We start from the raw sequence: 24,805 nt of genomic DNA on the forward strand, positions 1-24,805 counted from the left end.
AAGGAAACCTATATCCTGCACTGACAAACACATACACTGTACAACGGGCACAAAAATAGTCTGGTTTCACCCTCACTGCATCCCAGTCACCTGACCCGCCACTGCAGCCCCCCAATTATTTCCAAATATATACTTTCAGTAAGTCACTATATCCATGTAGCTTGGCTTGTTCCCACTCCACATCTCCCATAAGACAGTGCGTAGACCTGGGAAGAGGTCAGTCAAGAACCAAGCCCTGCACTATGAAAGATGGGGGAGGTTGTCCATGGTTGTCCCAAGCATGTAAGTGCAGGGCAAGGTCCAAGACTGTCATGAAAAACCTGATAGATCCTCAGCAAAACTTTCATTTCTTATTGTATTCTACTCACAAAAAAATAGATATAAACACATATCACATGTAATCCATAAAAATCTCTGGCCAACAGGCACAGCTGTGTAACCGTCAGTGCATTACTACCAGCACAAGCACTGTCTGAGTACTGCAGCCTGGCTTATTGGGTGCACCCTAGAAACACAAAGGCAAGGATGGGGTACTCAGACAGTATCTATGCTGGTAGTAAAGCACTGATGGTCAACTGTTGGTCAGAGATTTTGAACTTTATGAATGACCTGTGATATACATTTAAATCAAGTTTGTTTTTATGTTTCTTTGTGAGTATGATACAATAGTAAATAACAGTTTTATGAGCGCCCATTCACACTAGCACGACTTGTGAGGCGACTTGTGTAGCCCCAGGTCGCTTGACATAACAAAAGCAATGTTAATCAATCAGTGCCGTCTTAATTGGCACTACTGAAGTCGCTCCGACTTCAGAAAAGGGTCCTGTACTACTTTGAGGCGACCTGTGATCCGACTGTCCCATATACTTCAATGGGAGTTGCCTCCTTATCTTAATTGACACGACTTGTTATCAGACTTTCCAGGAAGAAGAAAGAGATTAGCCAGGCATTCCCCACAGACAAAGTCGCCTGTCTCTTCAAAGTAGTGCACAAGTCTCTTCCAAGTCTCTAAACAAGTCTCTAAACAAGTCTCTAAACAAGTCTCTAAACAAGTCTCTAAACAAGTCTCTAAACAAGACTCTTCAAGTCACGGGGCGACTTTCTGGTCGTGGTAGTGTGAACCGGCTCTAAGGATCTTACACTAAGGCGGTGTTCTCTTTTTTTGAAAAGTGCATATGAAAATTTCCCAGTTCAGAGTTAGCTGCAAGATTGTGGATCCCAATCTGTATTCAGTTGATTTGAGAGAGACATTTAGGCTCTGTTCACATCTAGGCTTCCCAGATCGTGGGCAGAATTGCTGCGATTCTGCCCGGGATCCCGAATTGCTGCAAATCGCGGGACGCGATTGCGATTTCTGTCACTTTCAATGGCACCGTCCGATGAATCGCAGTAAAATGGAGCAAGGGGAATCGCGGGGTGCTTGTCGCTCAAAAGAAGTTCCGACAGCAACAGTTTTAAAGTATTAATAAACCCAGGACCCTGCATTCATTATATCTGGTCTCCCACAGTACACAGAACATGGACATGCGATAGTTTTAGTAAATATATACTGGTAAATACTTTTTCTTATCAGCAGTTAGAGAAGTCTTGTGACTTTTATCAGTGTCTGGTTAAAGCTTGTAGGATGAGTTTTCATTCTGCTGTCTTATGAGGCTGTAGGTCCCCTGACCCTCTGTCTGGACGGTGCTGATTGGCCCTGTACTGATCACATGCACCCTCCAAAGAATAAAAAACTCTTTAGCAATACACACCAAATTGAGCTTGTGCAGAGTGCCCCCTGACCTCTATAATATCCAAAGATGAGTTGGAGACACTAGAATAAGTTGAGGATCAGAGAAGACAGGATCAAACAGCCTTTTTACTGAATGCAGGGGATTAACCCCTTACGTTCCACAGTGAGTATAACAAGCATGCTTTACTGCATATACAGACGGATTTTACTGTTGTGGGTTTAGTAACACTTTAAAGCGGAGTTCCACCCTGGGAACGTTTTTTTTAATAAAAATACCCCCGGGACAGTCAGGGCTAGTGCATTCCACAATGGATAGCCTCCGATCTGTCCCGGGTTGCACTTACCTTTTAGAAGAAATACTTACCTTGAAAATGTATTGTCCAGCGCTGCCATCTCAGGTGTGGGCAGCTTGAAGCCAGCGCGATCCTCTTCTGTGTCCTCTTCCGTCTTCTTCGGTCCCACGATGCACTGCACCGGCCCCGCAGTCACTTCCGGTGCCGCAGCGTCATCCCTGCACAGCTTCTGGGCATGCCCAGAAGCTGTTTAGCAAGGTATGACGGCGCCTGCACCGGAACTGACTTCGGGGCCGGTGCAGGCGCATTGATTCCTGGGAGCGATGGCGTTCAGCTCCCAGGAATCATTGCAAGCCAGGAAGTGAGGTGAGTATATTTTCTTCTAAACAAGGTAAGTAAAAAAAAAATAAAAAATTGCGATTATCTATTTGTTTTTCAGGTGACCCGGTGTAACGTTAAAAAACCATACCCCGTGGAGAAACCATACCCTCGTCACTTCCGGGCTGAAACAGCTGAGCAGCGCAGCAGTGCGCATGCTCAGAGCCCCGGATACGTGATTGAACATTAAAGAATTAGACAAGTGCGCATGCTCGGTGGGCATGAAATTCTCACGGCACTGTGTCTAATGTAAAACTTGCGGCGCTTACATTAAAACAGCTCATCTGAAACGTAAATCATCTCCGCTCTTCGCCCTGTCACTGCCCTGATCTCCGGTAATAAATATAAAAGCGGCGGCGGGTGTATGAGATGTAAATGTGACGGCGATCGCGGCTCCGTGATCCGCTTTTATATTTATTACCGGAGATGAGGGCAGTGACAGGGCGAAGAGCGGAGATGATTTACGTTTCAGATTAGCTGTTTTAATGTAAGCGCCGCAAGTTTAACTACCGTGAGAAATCCATACCCTCCGTAGCGGAACCGGAAGTGACGAGGGTATGGTTTTCTCACGGGTATGGATTTTTCACGGAACACCGGAGCAAGAAGATGGAGGTAAGTGTAATTTTAGGGTGGAACTCTGTTTTAAGTGCAAATTTCAGTATTTAGGCTATAAAAAAAGTACAATTAGCAATGTGATTTAGGGTGGATATTAAGGCAAAAAAATATTTCTTATTTTATTTTCGAAATAGTAAGTAGCTCAGGGTCAGGACCCAGGGGAACAAGAAATAAGAATGGGCAGGCACACACACATGAAATTCACTCTCACAGTGACACTGACAGCAGTGTGCAGCAGCACAGATTAACGACACGGCATGTCCCCTCCTGAGTCACAGTGACAGTCTCTCTCCACGCCAGGGGGTCCCTTCAGTCAACTCCAGTCCACACAGCACTGACAGTCCCGCTCCCAGCTTGCCTTGCTCCCGTACTGTAAACCCGCACTTGGGGCTCTAGTTGCTCCACTCGGCTCCCTTGCACCATGACATCACACGACACGCGCCATCTGGCACCGCCCAATCACACTTTAGAAGGCACTCGGATAGTCTTGGCCAGTTTCAGACCAGAACTGCGCATTCGCAGTTTGGAGCAGAGTGTCACAGCCATATTTTTAACTGCCAACCTTTTCCTGTCACTGGCATTTACTGGCAGGAGAAAAATGCCTGTTTTTTTACTGACTGCCAGTAAAAATTGTAAAAATACACATAGTTTGCAACACTGGGCCCAATACTGAACTGCATGTGCCAATTCAGTCAATCTGTACTTTGCACTGTTTTATATAGGAGAGAGGTCTGCTTTAAAAAGGACCTGAACTGTGAAAGTTGTGCTAAAAAAGGCAAGCCAGAGGGCAAAGGACTAGTCAGCAGCATCGACTTGGGCTTACTGGAGCTGATCATTTCCCCATTTTACTGACTTTTAATACCTGCACTGTGTCTATGTGTAAAGGCCATCTTAACCACTTAAGCCCCAGGCCTATTTCTGACACTTCTTGTTTACAAGTTAAAATCAGTATTTTTTCCTAGAAAACTACTTAGAACCCCCAAACATTATATATATTTTTTTAGCAAAGACTCTGGAGAATAAAATGGCGGTCATTGCAATATTTTTTGTCACGCGGTATTTGCGCAGCGGTCTTTAAAACGCCATTTTTTTTTTTTGAAAACTTACAAAAAATCACATTTCACTGCATTTAAAAAAAACTAAACAGTAAAGTTAGCCCATTTTTTTGTATATTGTGAAAAGATAATGTCACGTCGAGTAAATAGATACCCAAAATGTTATGGTTTAAAATTGCGCACACCCGTGGGATGGCGACAAACTACGGCCAATAGAAATCTCAATAGGCGACGCATAAAATTTTTTAACGGTTACCAGTTTAAAGTTAGAGTGTAGCTCTTTTTTTTTACATTATTGATCACTCTCTGGCGATCGCGGCAATACCTCACATGTGTGGTTTGAACAGTGATTTAATTTGCGGCTCGACTTCCATATGCGTTTTCTTTCGTGCGCGAGCTAACGGCGACGGGGGTGGCTAAAAAATTTTTTTCCTATTTATTTTATTTCTTTTTTTAACTTTATCACAGGTTTTTAAAAAAAATAAATAAAAATCTGATTACTTTTATTGCTGTCACAAGCAATGTAAACATCCCTTGTGACAGGAATATGCAGTGACAGGTACTCTTTATGGAGGGATCGAGGGTCTAAAAGACCCTAGACCCCTCCACTACACTTCCATGTATTCAAAACACATCAAACTGCATTTTTGAATACACTGTTTTTTTTTAATTTGCCGCCTTTAGCAGCAGAGTAACCCGGACGTGACGTCATGGACACCGCCTCTGGGTTACGTCATCGGAGACCTGATCGAAGCCGCTTCCGGCTTTGATTGGGACTCCATCCAGCCGGCGGACGTGCCTCGTGCATCGGTCATTACCACTGGAAAGCCGACCGCCGGCTCTAAACTACAGTACCGGGGTGATGCCTCTAGCTAGAGGCATCACCCCGGTATAACACCGCAAAGTCTGCCGACGTACGGGTACGTCACTTTGCGGTAAGTGGTTAATAGAGGAGCAAGGCTTTGTTTCCTCCTGTCAGATCTGCCCCCTGATGACTGCAGATTCCATAACTGGTAGGGGAATCTTTAAGAGGCAGCACTCCTATGGAGTGGTATACAATGCACACACACTAAACAAAATTACAAAAATGCAACACTTTTGTTTTTGCCCCATTTTTTATAAGCTGAACTCAGAGATTTAAGACTTTTTCTATGTACACAAAAGGCCTATTTCTCTCAAATATTGTTCATAAATCTGGCTAAATCTGTGTTAGGCCCCTTTCACACATGATGTCCGTTTGTCTGTTTTTCATCCATCCATTGACAGATGAAAAACGGACATCAATGTATCTCTATGTAAAAACGGATGACAACGAATGATCATCAGTTAACATCCGTTTTCATCCGCTTCCGTCAATGTCCGTTTTTTTGAACGGATGAATGCCCTATTTTTCATCCGTCAAAAAAACGGATCGGATGAAAAACGGATGACAACTGATGAAAAACGGATGAAAAACGGATGAAAAATGAATGAAAAATGAATGAAAAACTGGTTGAAAAACGGATGGAAAACTGATACATTTTGACGTGACTGAACTGAACGGACCGTAAGTGTGAAAGGGGCCTTAGGCTGGTCACAATAAAAGGTCACTCTAAAATGTGCAGTTTTAGTGTATGGGGGGTTCCGTAAACCAGTCAGTATCTGGTGTGACCACCATTTGCCTCACGCAGTGCAACACATCTCCTTCACACAGAGTTGATCAGGTTGTTAAATATGGCCTGTGGAATGTTAAACAGGTCCACTCTTCTTTAATGGCTGTGCGAAATTGCTGGATATTGGCAGGACCTGGAACACGCTGTCATATATACGCCGATCCAGAGCATCCCAAACATGCTCAATGGGTGACATGTCTGGTGAGTATGCTGGCCATGCAAGAACAGCTTCCAGGAATTGTGTACAGATTCTTCCATTATCATGCTGCAACATGAGATGATGGCCGTGGTTGAATGGCACAACAATGGGCCTCAGGATCTCGTCACCGTATCTCTGTGCATTCAAAATACCATCAATAAAATGCAACTGTGTTTGTTGTCCATAACATATGCCTGCCCATACCTTAACCCCACCGCCACCATGGACCACTCGATCCACAACATTGACAGCAGCAAACCGCTCACCCACACAACGCCATACACACTGTCTGCCATCTGTCCTGTACAGTGCAAACCGGGATTCATCATTGAAGAGAACACCTCTCCAAAGTGCCAGACGCCATCGAATGTGAGCATTTGCCCACTCAAATCGGTTAGGACAATAAACGGCAGTCAGGTCGAGACCCCGATGAGGATGACAAGCATGCAGATGAACTTCCCTGAGAGAGTTTCTGACAGTTTGAGCAGAAATGATTTGGTTATGCAAAGCGACTGTTGCAGCAGCTGTCCGGGTTGCTGATTTCAGATGATCTTGAAGGTGAAGATGCTGGATGTGGAGGTCCTGGGCTGGTGTGGTTACACGTGGTCTACGGTTGTGAGGCAAGTTGGATGAATTGCCAAATTCTCTGAAACGCCTTTGGAGATGGCTTATGATAGAGAAATGAACATTCAATTCATAGGAAACAGCTTTGCTGGACATTCCTTGAGTCAGCATGCCAATTGCACGCTCCTTCAAAACTTGCAAAATCTGTGTCATTCTGCTGTGATAAAACTGCACATTTAGAGTGGCCTTTTATTGTCACCAGCCTAAGGCACACCTGTGCAATAATCATACTAATCAGCATCTTGATATGCCCACCTGGGAGGTGGATGGATTAACTTGGCAAAGGAGAAGTGCTCACTAACACAGATTTAGACAGATTTGTGAACAATATTTGAGAGAAATAGGCCTTTTGTGTACATAGAGAAAGTCTTAGATCTTTGAGTTCAGCTCATGAAAAATGGGGGCAAAAACAAAGCGTTGCATTTATAATTTTGTTCAGTGTATAAGCAGGGAGTTGCATACAGTATAATGCAGATCCTCAGGTACAGAGTGCACTCCAGCAAGGAGAACTATGAGCAGCATAGTGGTGACTTCACCAAATCCTGTAAAACTAGCAGTTGCAGGCAGCAGTTCCTTTGACGCTGTGGGGACAGAAGTGCACTGCTAATTTTTAGGAGGAATTTAGGACAAAAGATAAATCTTTCAGGGTACTGCTTGGGCACAATTAACCTTTCTAGAAGTTCCCTATAACATAGCACACCTTCACTTTTTAAATTCAGGTCCACTTTAAAGAGGTTGTAAACCCATACAACTTTTTTTTTTTGAATCTGTAAAAGAAACACATAATGAGCTAGTATGCATCGCATACTAGCTCATTATGAAATACTTACCTTAGAACGAGCCCCCGCCGTGCCACCCGCTTACCTGTATGACGGGCGACATGTCCAGTCGCCCGTCTTCCAGGATCGCGGCATCCGATTGGCCGGAGCCGCGGTGACGTCACTCCCGCGCACGCGTGCGGGAGCCGACAGTCATGGCACGGGGCTCTGAAGAAACGGCACCAGCGGCTGTTCCTTCAGAGCGCATGCGCCAGTGACGTCACTGGCTGCATGTAAGGTAAATATCTCCTAAACGGTACATGTTTAGGAGATATTTACAGTACCTATAGGTAAGTCTTATCATAGGCTTACCTATAGGTAAAAGTGTCAGAGGAGGGTTTACTTCCTCTTTAACCACTTGCCGACTGCCTACATGGACAGTACTGCGGCAAAGTGGCTCATTAAGGTCTGACGACACAGACCTACGTCACCAGACTCTCCCCTTTCTCTGCGGCGCGCGCGCGCACGCCGCCGGAGGCTCGCTCCTGCTGTATTCAGACACAGCGGGAGTCGAGCCAGGGGAGGAGAGGCGGTGATCACCGCCGCTCTTCCCCGATCGTTGGGATCGAGTGAGGAAATCCGCCCGCTTGTGTAAACAAAGCGGGCGGATCTCCTATGTGACAGGCAGGGACAGATTACAGGATTCAGCATAGCTGAACCTGCGATCTGTTTCTCTGTCACACTCTGTTCAAAGTAGAAAATGTCAATTTTTTTGCAAAATGTTCGCTCTTATTTTATTAATATTGCAAAAAATGAAAAGCGCAGAGGTGATCAGAAACCACCAAAAGAAAGCTCTGTTTGTGGGAAAAAAGGACACAAATTTTGTTTGGGTACAGCATTGCATGACCGCGCAATTGTCAGTTAAAGTCGTGCAGTGCCAAGTTGCAAAAAGTGGCCTGGACGTTAAGCAGGAAAATCCTCCGGTCCTAAAGTGGTTAATATAGAGCACGTGTTTTACACAAGGAGGTGTCAGCCTTAATCATTCTTCTGTCACTGAAAAAAAAAAAAAGGTTAGCTACCGCATAGAGCAAATATTTCTGCTGACTAGACAAACGCTTTTAACACGTCAGATTAACTCCTTTATACTGTATGTATAATACATACGGTGGAAGTAAAACTGGATGAACAGCATCTACTATTGCAGGAAAAAACGATTGAAATTTAAATTCATGAGTGCATAAAGATAAAACTAAATAGATTAAATTCTACAGTTCACAAAAACTTAGGAACTAATATTCTACTATAATGTATTCCTGATATATCAATCTAGACAAATCTATCTGAGTCCTTATTTCAGATTTGGAAGAATAGTTGATTTTTCTGGACAGCTTGTATTGACAAATCAAACAAATGTAACATCAGCTGTGTTCAACTCAGCAAATTCTATTTACCCAGCAAAGCAGGCCATTAATCCAGGATAGATATAATACGTGTTTGAGCATACTGCACAGCGTTCACAATTTCATCCTTGAACATGTACCATCAAGCCAACATATCTTTAAAGTGATTGTAAAGTCTTGTTTTTAAAAAATAACAAACAGGTTATACTTACCTCCTCTGTGCAGTTGGATTTGCACAGAGTAGCCCAGATCCCCCTCTCCTCGGTTCCCTCTTTGCTGCTCTTGGCCCCTCCCTCCCGTTGAGTGCCCCCACAGCAAGTAGCTTGCTATGGGGGCACCCGAGCCGAGCTGAAGCTCCGCGTGTCCATTCAGATACGGAGCTGCTGTTCGGCTCCGCCCCCTCTCTCTCCTAACTGACTAATTGACTTTGATTGACAGCTGCACCTGTGATTCAGTCAATCAGGAGGGAGAGTCCCAGATGGCAGAGGATTTCGTGGACATCGCTGGACAGAGATGGAGCTTCGGTAAGTTTTAGGGCAGGGATATTTAAACTATGGCCCTCCAGCTTTTGCAGAACTACACGTCCCATGATGCATTGCAAAACTCTGACATTCACAGACATGACTAGGCATGATGGGAATTGTAGTTCCCGAACAACTGGAGGGCCATAGTTTGGAGAGCCCTGTATTAGGGGGGTGTCAGGGAGGCTGCTACACACAGAAGGCTTTTTACCTTAAAGGGGAGTTCCACCCTAAAAACAATTTTTGCATGTCCGCTAGCTTAGATGAACATGAAAAAGAATTTGATAATTAAAATTTTTTTTTGTTTTTACTTACCTTGTTTTTAATGAAAATATACTTACCTACCTTCCTTCCTCTTCCTTCCTCTTCCTCCCTCTGCGGCCGCGGCCCACGTCGTCACTTCCTGCTTTGCACTGACTCCTCGGAGATGAGCGTCATCGATCCCAGGAGTCAATACATCTGCACCGGAGTTACTCGTCACTTCCGGTGCAGGCGCATTATTCCCTGCTAAACAGCTTCTGGGCATGCCCAGAAGCTGTTCACGGATGACGCGCCTGCACCAGAAGTGACGAGCAGGCCATTCTGGGACTCCAACGTCACCGAGAGGACACGAAGAGGACACACTCCAGCTTCAGCTGCCCACACCTGAGATGGCAGCGCTGGACAAAACATTTTCAAGGTAAGTATTTCTTCTTACAGGTAAGTGAAACAGAGGACAGTCCAGAGGCTATCGTTGCTTAAATGCACTAGCCCTGACTGTCCCGGGGGTATTTTTAGCTTAAAAAATGTTTTTAGCCCGGAACTCCGCTTTAATGCATAGAGTGAATTAATATAAAAAACCTTCTGCCTTTACAACTCCTTTAAGGTCCAGATTCTGGTACAATATTGATTAATTTTTGAATGTTAAAGACTGGCAGGATTTCGGAGTGATTTATGGCTGTGATATGTTGTAATATGGGTCTAATTTAGGAAAAATCAGTGACTAAAAAAATATATATATGGCCATCTTAATTATGCATGCCCCAGGTTTCCAGTGCCAATCCAGAAGCATCTGAAAGCCACAAGCTAGCTTCCAGTGTTATTGGTGTGGTATATATGATTCTTGCCTGAACTCCAGGCAAACACCTCAGGGTGCATAAAAATTGATGTTTTTTTAAAAAAAAGTTTAAAATCAGATTTTTTTTTATTTTAACCACTTAAGCCCCGGAGGATTTGGCTGCTAAAGGACCAGGGGTTTTTTTGCGATTTTTTACTGCGTGACTTTAACGGACAATTGCGCGGTCGTGCGACGCTGTACCTAAACGAATTTGACGTCCTTTTTTTCCCACAAACAGAGCTTTCTTTTGGTGGTATTTGATCACCTGTGCGATTTTTTGATCACGCGCTATAAACAAAAAAAGAGCGTAAATTTTGCAAAAATAACAATATTTTTCACATTTTTTTATATGAAATTCCCCAAAAAAAAAAGTAAAAATCAAAATTTTTTAACATTTTTCGGCCAATTTGTTTTATGCTACCTATGTTTGGTAAAAAAAAATCGCAAAAAGCGTATTTTGATTGGTTTGCGCAAAAGTTATCGCGTTTACTAACAAAGAGAAAGATTTTTGTCATTTTTGGTGTTTTTTTTTTTAACGCGTAATGGCGGCGATCTGCGATTTTTTTTTCGGTACTGCGACATTGCGGCGGACAGATCGGACCCTTGACTGACATTTTTGACACTTTTGGGGTTACCAGTGACATTACTGCAGTAATCAGTGCTATACATATGCACTGTTACTGCAAAAATGACACTGGCAGGGAAGGGGTTAACTTTATTGGACAGGGAGGGGTTAAGTGTGTCCTAGGGGCGTGCTTTCTACTGTGTAGGGACATTGCTATTGGTGTAAAAGCAAAGATCAACCGTTCTACATAGTAGAACGGTCAGATCTTTACTTTTACACAGGGAGAACTGACAGGCAGCTTGTTTACACAAGCTGCTCTGTCTTTCTCCCTTCACAGGAGCGATCGCAGTGTGACTGGCGGACATCGAGTCCGCCGGTCACACGCACTGACTTGCCTGTGAACGAGCCGCGGCGGGCGCGCGCCTCGGCGGGCGCGCGCCCGCCCGCGATAGGCTCGCAAGTCAGTGACAGGCGAGTGACGTACCGATACGTCACTCTGCCTGGCCGGGGCTGACCGCCGCAGTATATAGTCGTGCGGCGGTCGGCAACCGGTTAATCAACTTTATTTTAATAAAATACTTTTGGAGTAAAAATCTATCTAAAGATAGTTTTCTATTTAAGATACATTAATCATTTAGTTTATTCAGCATGAAATAGCGCTTAGTTATGTAGCATGAGGTTGTATATTCTGCACTATTTACATTTTTGGTAAACTCATTCAATAAATCCAAGCTCTGCAAGCTGAGATAACATGCACTGCATTGACGCATTCGCACAAATTTCACACTACCAGTAAGAATGTGTCCTTTACATTTAAAGAGCACCTGTCATTTCAGATCCATCATGGCAGCGCCTGTTAGCGGGCATCCACTCACCTGCTGCCCCCATGTTCCTCACCTTGTTGTGTCACTGTCGCTTCACCAGCCATCCTATTAAAGCGAATAGGACTGTCGGTGAGTGAACAGGGGGTCAGAGGATGGGCCACTACGGGACAAAGATGACATTTGCTCTTTAAAAATGATGTTTTAAATCAAGTTGATTTAAATCAAGCCTTTTTACTAGTGATTTAAATCATGATTTAAATTGTGGTTTAAATCGACTTGATTTAAAATCAAATCCATCCTGCTAAATACGCAGTTAAATACCAGTTTGTGGACGCTCCAAGACACCATTCACACCTGAGCATTTTATACCTTGAAGCCCAAAGCTCCAAAACATTAAGGAAAAAAAATCCCTTATAAATAAATAGAAGCCGTTCACATAGGAGTGTTCAGGCACCTGTAGTTCAAAGTCTGACACTCCAAAAGCTACATGAGCTATTTTTGAGGCAGATTAGTAAGAACATTTTTAGTAAGTGCAGAAAACACCATTGTACGGATCTCCAAAAGCATCTTTTTGGGGCCCATGTACAGATCAGAATGCAATCTGTCTGTGTCCTGATCTATGCATTAGTCCCGCATGGACCTACACCCTGGGGTGCACTTGGAGATCAGTGCAACTGTCAGCCTGTCATTGATTTTAAAAGGTTGCCTGCACGCAACTTTATGGAACACCTGTGCATCCCACATAGTAACGAGGGCCCTTTGCATGGGTGTATGGATCAGTAAACCCATGTGAATGAGGCCTACATCTAAAAAGAAAAGGAAAAGGTTGCAAACCTTTTCCAATATTTTTGACACCCATCCAACCTAGATGGGCTTGGAGGTAATCAAATGCATGCACTTCTGCTTACATCTACCTGCCCACAGGTTAACATAGAGCTTCCATTCAAATCCACCTGAAAAACTGACAGTTATTGGACCACCCATGTGAAAGAGGCCTAGGTGTAGACACAAAAAGGGTGATTTATTAAAACTGTGCAAAACCTAGTGCACCTCTGTATAGAAAACAATCAGCTTCCAGGTTGTATTGTCAAAGCTGAAAGTTATGCAGGCCATACATGGGTTGAATTCCAAACAAATTTTCTTTCAAAAATCAGAAATTTTGTGTGTTTTGGGATCCAATGGTGCCACCATTGATTTCGAGAATTCGACCAACCGAGTCTTCAATTTCACCTCAATTTGCTACAGAAAATAATTTGTGTGGCCGGGAATCTTCTTTTCTTTCCAAGTCACAGCTCATGCACATTTCATTTTTGATTATATTTCTAGCATGATTCTCCCATCATTGATTAGAAATTGGTGAGTTTTTCAAAAAAATTCCCAACATGCCTGATCACTGGAATTCGATGGCCCCACAAAAATCATCCATTGCTGCGGCCCCACTAATGGTGCGAAATTTCAACAGAAATTCTTAGTTACGATTTTCGAAAGGAAGTTCTTTTGGAAATTCAACAAATGTAAGAAATTTGAAAGATTCCCCATCAACACAGAATTCCTCCTGCCAAGCAATTGTCTTCTCCTGGCAGGGGGCGTGTGAGGGAAGCCGCCCCCGCCACTATAGCAGCCGCTAGCGACAATTGCAAGAAAATTCGGCATGCTGGTTGTACCCAAGTTGATCGATCAATCAACTGGGTTAGGGCTGCAACTAACGATTATTTTCATAATCAATTAGTTGCCCGATTTTTGTTTCAATTACTCAGATAATAAGCTTAAAAAAAGTGTGGTATATAATTTAGTAAATATGTAAAGTTTAAAAAAAAAAAAAAGGCAATTTTTTTCTAAATATCTAAATGCAATGGTAAATATAAAAAAACAACTGGTTTGGGAGCAAAATCTTGAATCCACTCTGAGAATTAACAGACAGAAGAAATATACTGTATATACTATTAGAGGTTGAATCTGGTAAATATCATCAGACTCAGAGCCCATTCAGACTAGCGCGACACGACTTTGGGGGGCGACCTGTGAAGTCGCGTGCACCGTGACTTTGGCGCGACTTGCAGAGACTTCACATAATGGAAGTCTATGCAAGTCGCTCCGTGGTTGCCCCAAAGTAGTACAGGACCCTTTTTCTAAGTCGGAGCGACTTGTGTCGCTCCTATTAGAACGGGTCCTGTGCTAATCAATGGACCACGACCGAGCGCGACTTGTCAGGCTGACAAGTCGCGCTAATGTGAATGGGCTCTCAGAGAGCAAATATTTTAAAGAAAAAAAAATGTAAAGACTATTTTGCTTATTTTTAGACAGAACTGTAATATATTTTGTATGACAGACTCCCTTGCCATAGGCAGGGGACTTGATAAAACGTCCTGCCCAGGACTACATGTCTCATGAATCACGGCTCCTCGCACATTCACAAGTTCTTAGGCACTTACTGACATGTATGGATGGTGTACTGAGCTGTATGTGTGCTGCACTGTGTCTTCTGACATGTATGGATGGTGTACTGAGCTGCATGTGTGCTGCACTGTGTCTTCTGACCTGTATAGATGGTGTACTGAGCTGTATGTGTGCTGCACTGTGTCTTCTGGCCTGTATAGATGGTGTACTGAGCTACGTGTGTGCTGCACTGTGTCTTCTGACCTGTATGGATAGTGTACTGAGCTGCGTGTGTGATGCACTGTGTCTTCTGACACGTATGGATGGTGTACTGAGCTGCGTGTGTGCTGCACTGTGTCTTCTGACCTGTATGGATGGTGTACTGAGCTGCATGTGTGCTGCACTGTGTCTTCTGACCTGTATAGATGGTGTACTGAGCTGCGTGTGTGCTGCACTGTTTCTTCTGACATGTATGGACGGTGTACTAAGCTGCGTGTGTGCTGCACTGTGTCTTCTGACCTGTATAGATGGTGTACTGAGCTGCGTGTGTGCTGCACTGTGTCTTCTGACATGTATGGACGGTGTACTAAGCTGCGTGTGTGCTGCACTGTGTCTTCTGACCTGTATGGATGGTGTACTGAGCTGCGTGTGTGCTTCACTGTGTCTTCTGACCTGTATGGATGGTGTACTGAGCTGCATGTGTGCTGCACTGTGTCTTCTGACCTGTATGGATGGTGTACTGAGCTGCGTGTGTGCTTCACTGTGTCTTCTGACCTGTATGGATGGTGTACTGAGCTGCTTGTGTGCTGCACTGTGTCTTCTTACCTGTATGGATGGTGTACTGAGCTGCGTGTGTGCTGCACTGTATTTTCTGTCCTGTATGGATGGTGTACTGAGCTGCGTGTGCTGCACTGTGTCTTCTGACCAGTATGGATGGTGTACTGAGCTATATGTGTGCTGCACTGTGTCTTCTGACCTGTATGGATGGTGTACTGAGCTGTATGTGTGCTGCACTGTGTCTTCTGACCTGTATGGACGGTGTATGGATGGTGTACTGAGCTGTATGTGTGCTGCACTGTGTCTTCTGACCTGTATGGATGGTGTAATGAGCTGCGTGTGTGCTGCACTGTGTCTTCTGACCTGTATGGATGGTGTACTGAGCTGCATGTGTGCTGCACTGTGTCTTCTGACATGTATGGACGGTGTACTAAGCTGCGTGTGTGCTGCACTGTGTCTTCTGACCTGTATGGATGGTGTACTGAGCTGCGTGTGTGCTGCACTGTGTCTTCTGACACGTATGGATGGTGTACTGAGCTGCGTATGTGCTGCACTGTGTCTTCTGACACGTATGGATGGTGTACTGAGCTGCGTGTGTGCTGCACTGTGTCTTCTGACATGTATGGATGGTGTACTGAGCTGCGTATGTGCTGCACTGTGTCTTCTGACATGTATGGATGGTGTACTGAGCTGCGTATGTGCTGCACTGTGTCTTCTGACACGTATGGATGGTGTACTGAGCTACGTGTGTGCTGCACTGTGTCTTCTGACCTGTATGGATGGTGTACTGAGCTGCGTGTGTGCTGCCCTGTGTCTTCTGACCTGTATGGATGGTGTACTGAGCTGCGTGTGTGCTGCACTGTGTCTTCTGACATGTATGGACGGTGTACTGAGCTGCATGTGTGCTGCACTGTGTCTTCTGACCTGTATGGATGGTGTACTGAGCTGCGTGTGTGCTGCACTGTGTCTTCTGACATGTATGGACTGTGTACTAAGCTGCGTGTGTGCTGCACTGTGTCTTCTGACCTGTATGGATGGTGTACTGAGCTGCGTGTGTGCTGCACTGTGTCTTCTGACATGTATGGATGGTGTACTGAGCTGTGTGTGTGCTGCACTGTGTCTTCTGACACGTATGGATGGTGTACTGAGCTGCGTGTGTGCTGCACTGTGTCTTCTGACCTGTATGGATAGTGTACTGAGCTGCGTGTGTGATGCACTGTGTCTTCTGACACGTATGGATGGTGTACTGAGCTGCGTGTGTGATGCACTGTGTCTTCTGACACGTATTGATGGTGTACTGAGCTGCATGTGTGCTGCACTGTGTCTTCTGACCTGTATGTATGGTGTACTGAGCTGCGTGTGTGCTGACCTGTATGGACGGTGTATGGATGGTGTACTGAGCTGTATGTGTGCTGCACTGTGTCTTCTGACCTGTATGGATGGTGTACTGAGCTGTATGTGTGCTGCGCTGTGTTTTCTGACATGTATGGATGGTGTACTGAGCTGTATGTGTGCTGCACTGTCTTCTGAAATCTATGGCGGTGTGCTGAGCTGTATGTGTGCTGCACTGTCTTCTGACATGTATGGATGGTGTTCTGAGGTGTATGTGTGCTCTGCTGCACTGTATTTCCTGATATGTAAACAAATAATGCATTCTGTATGCAGGCCAACAAATCGGTTGACCAACTAATCGATTACGAAAATAGTTGATAACTATTTTCATAATCGATTCGTTTTTGATTAATCGATTAGCTGTTTCGGCCCTAAACTGGGTACATTCATCCTGCCCATTGCGGTTTGAATGTCGAGATTTGAACTGTGTATGGCCGGTCTTAGTAAATCTCCCCCACAGCGACAGGAAGTGTTTCATTGACTTGGATCCCCAGGTGTAAATAAACGAAAAATGCATGAGAAAAAAATGCAGTTACCACATGGCAGTCTGCAATATATTTCATTTTAACATCTACACAATACAACTTGAACTTTTAGGATTTGTAATCATCTCTGGACATTATCTCTTGCCATACAGCACAGCCAGGAGTGGACACCCCATTAAAGCCTTCACACAGCAGCACAGTGAGATGCACTGCAGTGGCCTGTTGTGATGCACTGTAGAAAAATGCACTGCACGTCACTGCAGCACTATATATTTTCCCATGTGCTTTAGCAGAGACCTGCTTTGGTCTTTACCATAAAACATAGGTCATCACAAATCAGTGTTCAATGCAATCAATGCAAATCAGCAAGGTAAGAAAAACGTGCACAACAGTAATAATATTAATAATAATAATAATGAGGGCAGGGGTTGGAAGAGGAGGATTGGGAAGAGATGTGGGGTGGCCCGTTCCGATCACTGATAGCGACTAGAGATAAACAAATTCAGTTCAAAATACTGTAACTGTACAATGCTTGCACTTTATGTACCCTAGCATTTCGGCCTCTTGCTGGAGATGCCTTCTGTGAATCTGTGGGATTCTCCCATATCTTTTGGGGGTGTCCCCGGATTGGGGTCTTCTGGCAGAGTGACCCACTTTGTGTCTGACTTAATAGCTGGCGTGGTCCCCTTGACAGTTAACATCTGTCTCCTGGGGTCAGCGGACACATTACCAGCTTCTAGAGCAACACGCACCCTGGTTGGGGTTCTCTTGTTCGATGCGAGGAAGGCGATTGTCATTAAATGGAAATCGGAATACCCTCCAACTATGAGCTTTGGGAAGGGATTGGTCAATTCAATGGTACCACTATATAAGGCTGAATATACATCCAGAGGATGCCCAAATAAATTTGAAAAGGTGTGGCATTTATGGACGAACTCCACTCGAACAACTGATGAACAGGACTAGTCATGTGGTTTAATAAAATGGCTTCTGACCTAAACAGGTGAAGGTTGGGAACGCGGTTGACCTGGGTCTGGAGGTCATAGTCAACTGGTGGAGGATTGGTTGTGGGAGGAGGAATCTCATTCTGCTTTATAAGACTACTAGATTACTTCTGGAACTGTGGTTTTAAAGGGTGCACTCCAAGCTAGTTTCAGCCCAGATCTATGGCGCTGGAGCGGTTACTATCTTCTATGTTTTTGTAGTAGTATAGGTAGTTATGTGTTAATTTACCTAAGCCAGGTTATGCCCCAATGGGCTATGTTTTGTTTTACTGAAAAAGTTTGCAATAAAAAGAATTAAAAAAAAAAAAAAATAATAATGGTACGTCACTGCATAGTGAATGTGCTGTATGTTTTATGATATCTCTTTTCAGTATAAAATAAAAACTCAAAATCACACTAAGCCCCCGTTCACACTAGGTCGCTCCGACTTCGGGGGCGACCTGTGAAGTTGCGTGCACCGCGACTTCGGCGCGACTTGCACGGACTTCATATAATGAATGTCTATGCAAGTCGCTCCGAGGTCGCCCCGAAGTAGTACAGGACCCTTTTTCTAAGTCGGAGTGACTTGTGTCGCTCCTATTAGAACCGTCCCTGTACTACTCAATGGACCCCGACGGTGCGCGACTTGCCAGGCTGACCAAGTCGCCTGGCAAGTCGTAATAGTGTGAACCGGCTCTTTAACTCTAAATTAATTTAAAGTGTCCCTGTCACAATAAATAAATTCCCCTGAACAAGTGTCACAAAAAAAAAAAAAGACAATACAGGACCCAGTAGTGACATTGAGGTTGGCCGGAAGAACCAATGACTGCAGTGAGGAACTAGGGGAAGGACATTCCTGGGTGTGTTGATTTCTGCACAAATATGAGGCAGATAACCGTTTTCAATGGAATAGCGTTCAAAAGAGAGAGCAGAGGAAAGGTGAGTATCTACTCCTTTGCTCAGATAGTTTTATGGGGTATTTTAAGTGGTTGTAAACCCTTATATATACCTAGCGAAGTGACTGGCCTCAGGAGATACACAGAGATAAAACAAATCTCCCTACATAAGTTGTACTAGTTTATTTTCAGTCTTCTCTACATCAGTTCAAAGTCCAGAATTGATACAGCTTGTCTGAGCTTCCAGAAAGCAGGGGGCAGGGAGCTGAAGTTACACTCTACAGAGCTCAGTGGGGAGAGCTCTGAGAGCTGATTGGATGGAAGGGACACACCTACTCCACACAGCACACAGGAACAGAGCTGAGGCTCTCGGTCAGCTGGTGCTCCCTCCCCTGTCACCTGTTTTCTCTTGGTGTCAGGAAAACTTGCCAGAAATGAGCAGAGGGGCGAAGCAGGAGACAGAAATGACACTTGGTGCTCTTAATTGAGACAAGCACACACTATAAAAGGATATGCTTTGTTCACATCTTGAGGTTTACAACCACTTTAGGTTTGTGATAGCATCACTTTAAATCAGCCATTATCAACCAGGGTTCAGTGGTTCCTCCAGAGGTTGCTAAGAGTTCCTGGAGCAGTGAAAGGTTGACCTTTCATTTGATAGTGCCTGCATAGTTCCAAGACCAACACCACTTGGCAAAGCCAGTAGCATGACACCAACCACGATTTAGTTGTGGCATTCTGACCGCAGCTACAGGAGTTACATTCTTTCTATTGACCACTGATATATGTAAGGGCCATTGACCTCCAATGAATTTGTTATGATAAAGGTTCCCCAAGACCTGAAAATTATTTTCAAACAGAACTAAACTTCTGATATGATACACTGTAAGCAGCGAGGCATTTTATTGTCGAAGAGACATGTCTATACGACAAGAACATAGACTTTTAAAATATACTTTCTCCGGACCGTAAACTGAGCAGCGCATGTGCAGCTCAGCTTACAATGGCCAGGCCAATCTTTGTGCTAAGGTAACTAGCTCCTGCGCGTTTGTGAGATCATACTGCCCCGGCCAATGGAATTTTTTTAAACTTGGCACACAGGAGAAGATGCTGGCGAGGGGCGATGGGAAGGTAAGTATCCTACCTTTAGTTACACTATAAATATTTCTAACTAGTGCTAAAAAAGTGGAGAAAGGTTGCCTTAAAGTGGAACTCTATTTAGAAAATAAAGTCCTGCTAGATCACTTCAGGCTGGTCCTTTTTCCAGGTATAGCTATGTAAAACATTAAAAATAAGTGCCTATACTGTTTAAAATCCCGTAATGCACTGTCTCACCCTGCTCTGCACATGCTCAGTTGCTCTCCATTTTTAGGTACTGCTGAAATCATAGAGGCAGATCTGCTGACAGTCTAAAAACTGAATTAAACCCTCCTATCCTTTACAGCCAATGAAGCTGCTTCTGTTTGATCTGCAACTGCCATGGTGCTGCACATGTGATCAGTTATGACATCAGCCATCTTAGATTGTAAGCTCTATTGAGCAGGGCCCTCTGATTCCTCCAGTATTGTATTGAATTGTATTGTAGCTGTACTGTCTGCCCTAACGTAAAGCGCAGCGCAAACTGTTGGTGCTATATAAATCCTGTATAATAATATCAAAAATAAAAATGTGATGCTTTGACAGTCTGGTTTAGGATACAAGCAAATGTGACAGTAAAGCCTAGTACACACTATTAGTTTTTTTTCTGTTCATCTCAGCAGGTTGAACAAACAAAAACTGTCAGCTCCGGTCGGAGTCGCTGTACTAACAATCCAACATTAGTGCAGCCATCTCCCCTGCTGAGCTGTTGTGTTCTGGCTTTTGTCAGACCGGCTGGCGTACACACGGGCCGAATGTCTGTCAGTTTTCATTGAACCAGCTGATGTCAGCCGGCATATGGCCCCTGTGTACGTGGCTTTAGCAATCCCAGCATTCCAGGAATGGAACTGTTTTGAAATGGTTAAATCGATGGGTTTAGTTCCGCTTTATGATTTACTGCTGTTCAGGGGCTCTGGGCTTCAGTAAAACGGCAGCCTCCAACAAGAATAAACAGGAGCAATGCTGGAGGCAATTTACAGCACATACTATTGTTGGTAGAAGAATTATTATTGTGGAATGTGTGTTCTTTGCTAAAGAACATTATTTTTTATGGCGTTGTGATCAGTAGAGGTCCACTTTACATTTTTAGAAAAATATATAGTTATTCAAGAAATAAAATCAAGGAGTCATCAAATACCACAAGTTCAATGGTATAGGCATCACTCTAAACAAAGCGGGGATGGCTGAAAAGACACTGGGGTTAATTTACTAAAACTGTAGTGTGCAAAATCTGGTGCAGCTCTGTAAAGTAACCAATCAGCTTCCAGGTTTTATTGTCAAAGCCTAAAGCAGAGTTCCATTCTTTTTTTGTGTTTATTAAAAATCAGCAGCTACAAAAAGTGTAGCTGCTGGCTTTTAATAAACACACACTCACCTGTCCCACGGTCCAGCGATGTGGCCCCCCGATGCCGGCCCTCCCTCTCCTCTCCGCAGTGCCGGCATTGCAAGCGTGGGCACCTTCACAGCCGGGTGCGCACTGCGCATGCGCAAGCCGTGCAGCGCCTCCCCATTGGTCAGGCAATCTTCTGGGACGTGTAATGTGTTCCAGAAGATTGCAAGGAGGGAGGGGAGGCCTAGGCGGGTCAGGCAGAAGTGGGAGGAGGTACCTGTCAAAAGTAGGTACCTGTTCCTCCTGTTTAAGGAGTGCTTAAAGCGGAACTTCCCCTTTAGGGTGGAGCTATGCTTTAATTGAACAAGCTGAAGTTAGAAACTGATTGGCTACCATGCACAGCTGAACCAGATTCTGATTGCTCCAGTTTTAGTAAATGAACCTCATAGAAACTGATTAAAGTGCAACTAATCCCTCCTATACTTTTACACCCAAGGAAGCTGCCATCTTGGCCTCTGTTTGATCTGCAACTGCCATGGTGCTGTATGTGTGATCAGTTATGACACCAGTTATTTCATGATTTGACAGTTTGGATGGCAGCAGACATAAGCACACAGGTAACCATGACAGTTATCATTGATAGCATGCCTTAAATGTCACTGGTTTGGCAAACAGATCAGTGAGTTCAGTTCCACTTTAAAGGGGTTGTAAACCCTTGTTTTTTTTTGTTTTTTTTTTAAATAAAAATAACAAACATACCTATACTTACATTCTCTGTACAATGGTTTTACACAGAGCAGCCCCTACAATCTTTTTCTGGGGTGCCCCGCTGGAGCACCAGGCCCCTTCTCTTCATTGGGTGCTCCCACGAAAAACCGCTTTCCCTAGGGGCACCTCTGTGTGCTCGCTCCTGAGTCCTGCTGCTGTGTCCACCCCCTGCTCCCGTGTCACTGGATTTTGATTACCTGCCAACGACTCCTGCTGCTATCCATCTGTCCAATGAGAAGAGAGGCAGTGGCTGGAGTCGCTGCGCTCATGCACATCGTTGGATCGGATTAGGCTCAGGTAAGAAAAAGGGGGGACTGGGGGGAGCTGCAGCACAGAAGGGTTTTCACCTCATGCATTAAAGCGGAGTTCCACTCAAAAGTGGAACTTCCGCTGATCTGCTTCAACACCCCCACCCCTCCTCCAGTGACACATTTGGCACCTATCAGGGGGGAGAGGGGGAACAGGTACCATTTTAGACATGTACCCTTCCCCACTTCCAGGTGATGGCACCCCCTCTCCTTCCCCCACCACTGGACCAATTAGAATGCACAGCATGTAGACATGTACCCTTCCCCACTTCCGGGTGATGGCACCCCCTCTCCTTCCCCCGCCACTGGACCAATTAGAATGCACAGCATGTAGACATGTACCCATCCCCACTTCTGGGTGATAGTGCCCCCTCTCCTTCCCCCGCCACTGGACCAATTAGAATGCACAGCATGCAGACATGTACCCAACCCCACTTCCGGGTGATGGCGCCCCCTCTCCTTCCCCTGCCACTGGACCAATTAGAATGCACAGCATGCAGACATGTACCCAATCCCACTTCTGGGTGATAGTGCCCCCTCTCCTTCCCCCGCCACTGGACCAATTAGAATGCACAGCGTGGTTTGTGCATGCGATGTAGGGAACTGGCTGTGAAGCCAAAAGGCTTCACTGCCAGTTTCCCTTATGACAAATGCTGGCGGCAGCACCTGACAACCAATCCGAAAATCGGCTGGGGTACAGACATTGTGGGCTCCCTGGACAGGTAAGTGTCTATATATTAAAAGTCAGCAGCTACAGTATTTGTAGCTGCTGACTTTTCTTTTTTTTTCCCAAGGCATGGGGCTTTCACACGAGCTTTCCCGCCCAACGGACTCCCGTTTTGCTCAGCAAGGATCGATCTGCTGACCCCCACTGAGCAGGCGGATGACAGGTCCATCTCCACTCACTGTGCAGAGATGGACCTGTCAGATCCCTGCTCTCCTCTATGGGAGATCAGATGAAAACAGTCCATCTGTCCGTTTTCATCCGATCCCATCCGATCTGATCCTCCTGATGGATGGAAAATAGGGTTACCATCCATCTGGATTTCACGGACCACATTGGATCGGATAGCAGCGGGTGTCAGTGGACATGTCATCGCTGATATCCGCTGCCCCATAGGGCTGCATGGAGCATCTGATCAGGTCCACCTGAAAAAACTGACAGGTGGATCTGATCGGAAAGCCCGTGTGAAAGAGGCCTTAAGGTGAAAAACCTTGAGGCTTTACAACCATTTTAATTAATTGAGGAATATACGCCTAACCATGAACCTCTGCACTCTGTTTTGATGAATAAGTATCTACTTGTACAGATGTATAATGAACTGTTGTCGGACGATGAATCTGTTTGCTTTTAACCATAATATATTGTATTGAATAAAATTGTGTATTTTTTTTAAATACATGTGAGCATTTTTGAACCAAAATACTGTGAAAGTCCAATCATTCCCTTTCTTCCATCTCCCCCTTTCCTTGAGACTGGTGATTTGGGGACAACAGTCCCCTCTCTAATCATTAGATACTTTAATTAAAACATCAAATAAACAAAAAAAAGGTGACCCTTAACAACCAAGCAGGATTCTCCCTCAACTCTCCCATATAATAGGTTTCTATTAGCAACAATTCCACTTCTCCAATGATAAAAATCAGTCCCATATAGGGCAGAGCAAAGGGAAGAAATCATGGACTAAAATGGGTAACCCACGGCAACTAATCAAAAATCATCCTAAGTAACCCGGCAACAGTAAACACATCAGATCTAGTGTGATGGCCTCCAGGTTATGATCCCAGCATAGACAGGGTGCAGCAATGTGATTATATATGAAGGTCAGACAAATGGATCAATAATTACTGAAAACGTGAGATCCTCTGATTAATTAGGTAGAAATAATTCAATTCTCCTTATTATAAGGTATGACATGATCATTCAGCATCATCATCCCCATCATGTCCCCTGATTAGAGAGCAGAGGATGACCTGGGGCTGTGTCCCTGGATGTCCCAGCCTTGCCCTTTCATAAGAGGGCCCTATACACACCTGAGGCCCGATCTATTGGTTTCCATCACTAGACTCAGCATCTGATGTGTGACATGTCATCCTGGGCCCCTCCATCATCATCCTCCTCCTCTTGCCACACACATGCCAACATGCCCCCCTGTGCCATACTCACACCACCAGTCTGGAGATGATCCAGGACACCATCCTGCCTGTCCGGCGATGGGCAGGGGAGGAAGGTGATGGAATTCCCACCCGTCCAGGCACCCGTCTCTGCAGCAATCTGGGAGGTGTGGCCCAGCCTTAAAGGCGATGCTGTGATGAGCTACTTGTTGTCGGAGGACAAGAAAAAAAACGGATGCTGCCACTAGCTGGCCGAGCAGCGAGGACCAGCGCTGTGATTGGAGGAGAGCGCTGACAGCACGCCTGCATCCACACAAGTTGTGAGAGAGAGGAGCCGCAGTGCATGGAGGGATGGAGGAGATTCCAGCTACATGGCTGCTCGTCACTCACTTCCCCTGGATAGAGGCAAGGTTTACTACAACTCTGATAGCAGCACATGCTTCACCTCTTCTATACTGAACACAGGGACAGCATGGGTACACAGTGCCGACATGTAGGCCCCTTTCACGCTTCCAAAGTCACATGA

The 24,805-nt window shown here is 44.9% G+C and overlaps 1 protein-coding gene across 1 annotated transcript in view; it reads right to left on the reverse strand.

The window, feature by feature from the left end:
* The window catches only part of REEP2 (receptor accessory protein 2), an 89,536-nt gene extending 65,007 nt beyond the window's left edge, over positions 1 to 24,529 (reverse strand). The window contains exon 1 of the mRNA XM_082252771.1: positions 24,332 to 24,529. Within this exon, the coding sequence (XP_082108897.1) occupies positions 24,332 to 24,363 (32 nt within the window). The 5' untranslated portion in view covers positions 24,364 to 24,529. The remainder of the gene's footprint in view (positions 1 to 24,331) is intronic.
* Between the last annotated feature and the right edge of the window lie 276 nt (positions 24,530 to 24,805).

The sequence above is a fragment of the Pelophylax lessonae genome (genome assembly GCF_965119305.1).
Source record: "Pelophylax lessonae genome assembly, chromosome: 4".
In the NCBI taxonomy this organism is placed as follows: Eukaryota; Metazoa; Chordata; class Amphibia; order Anura; family Ranidae; genus Pelophylax; species Pelophylax lessonae.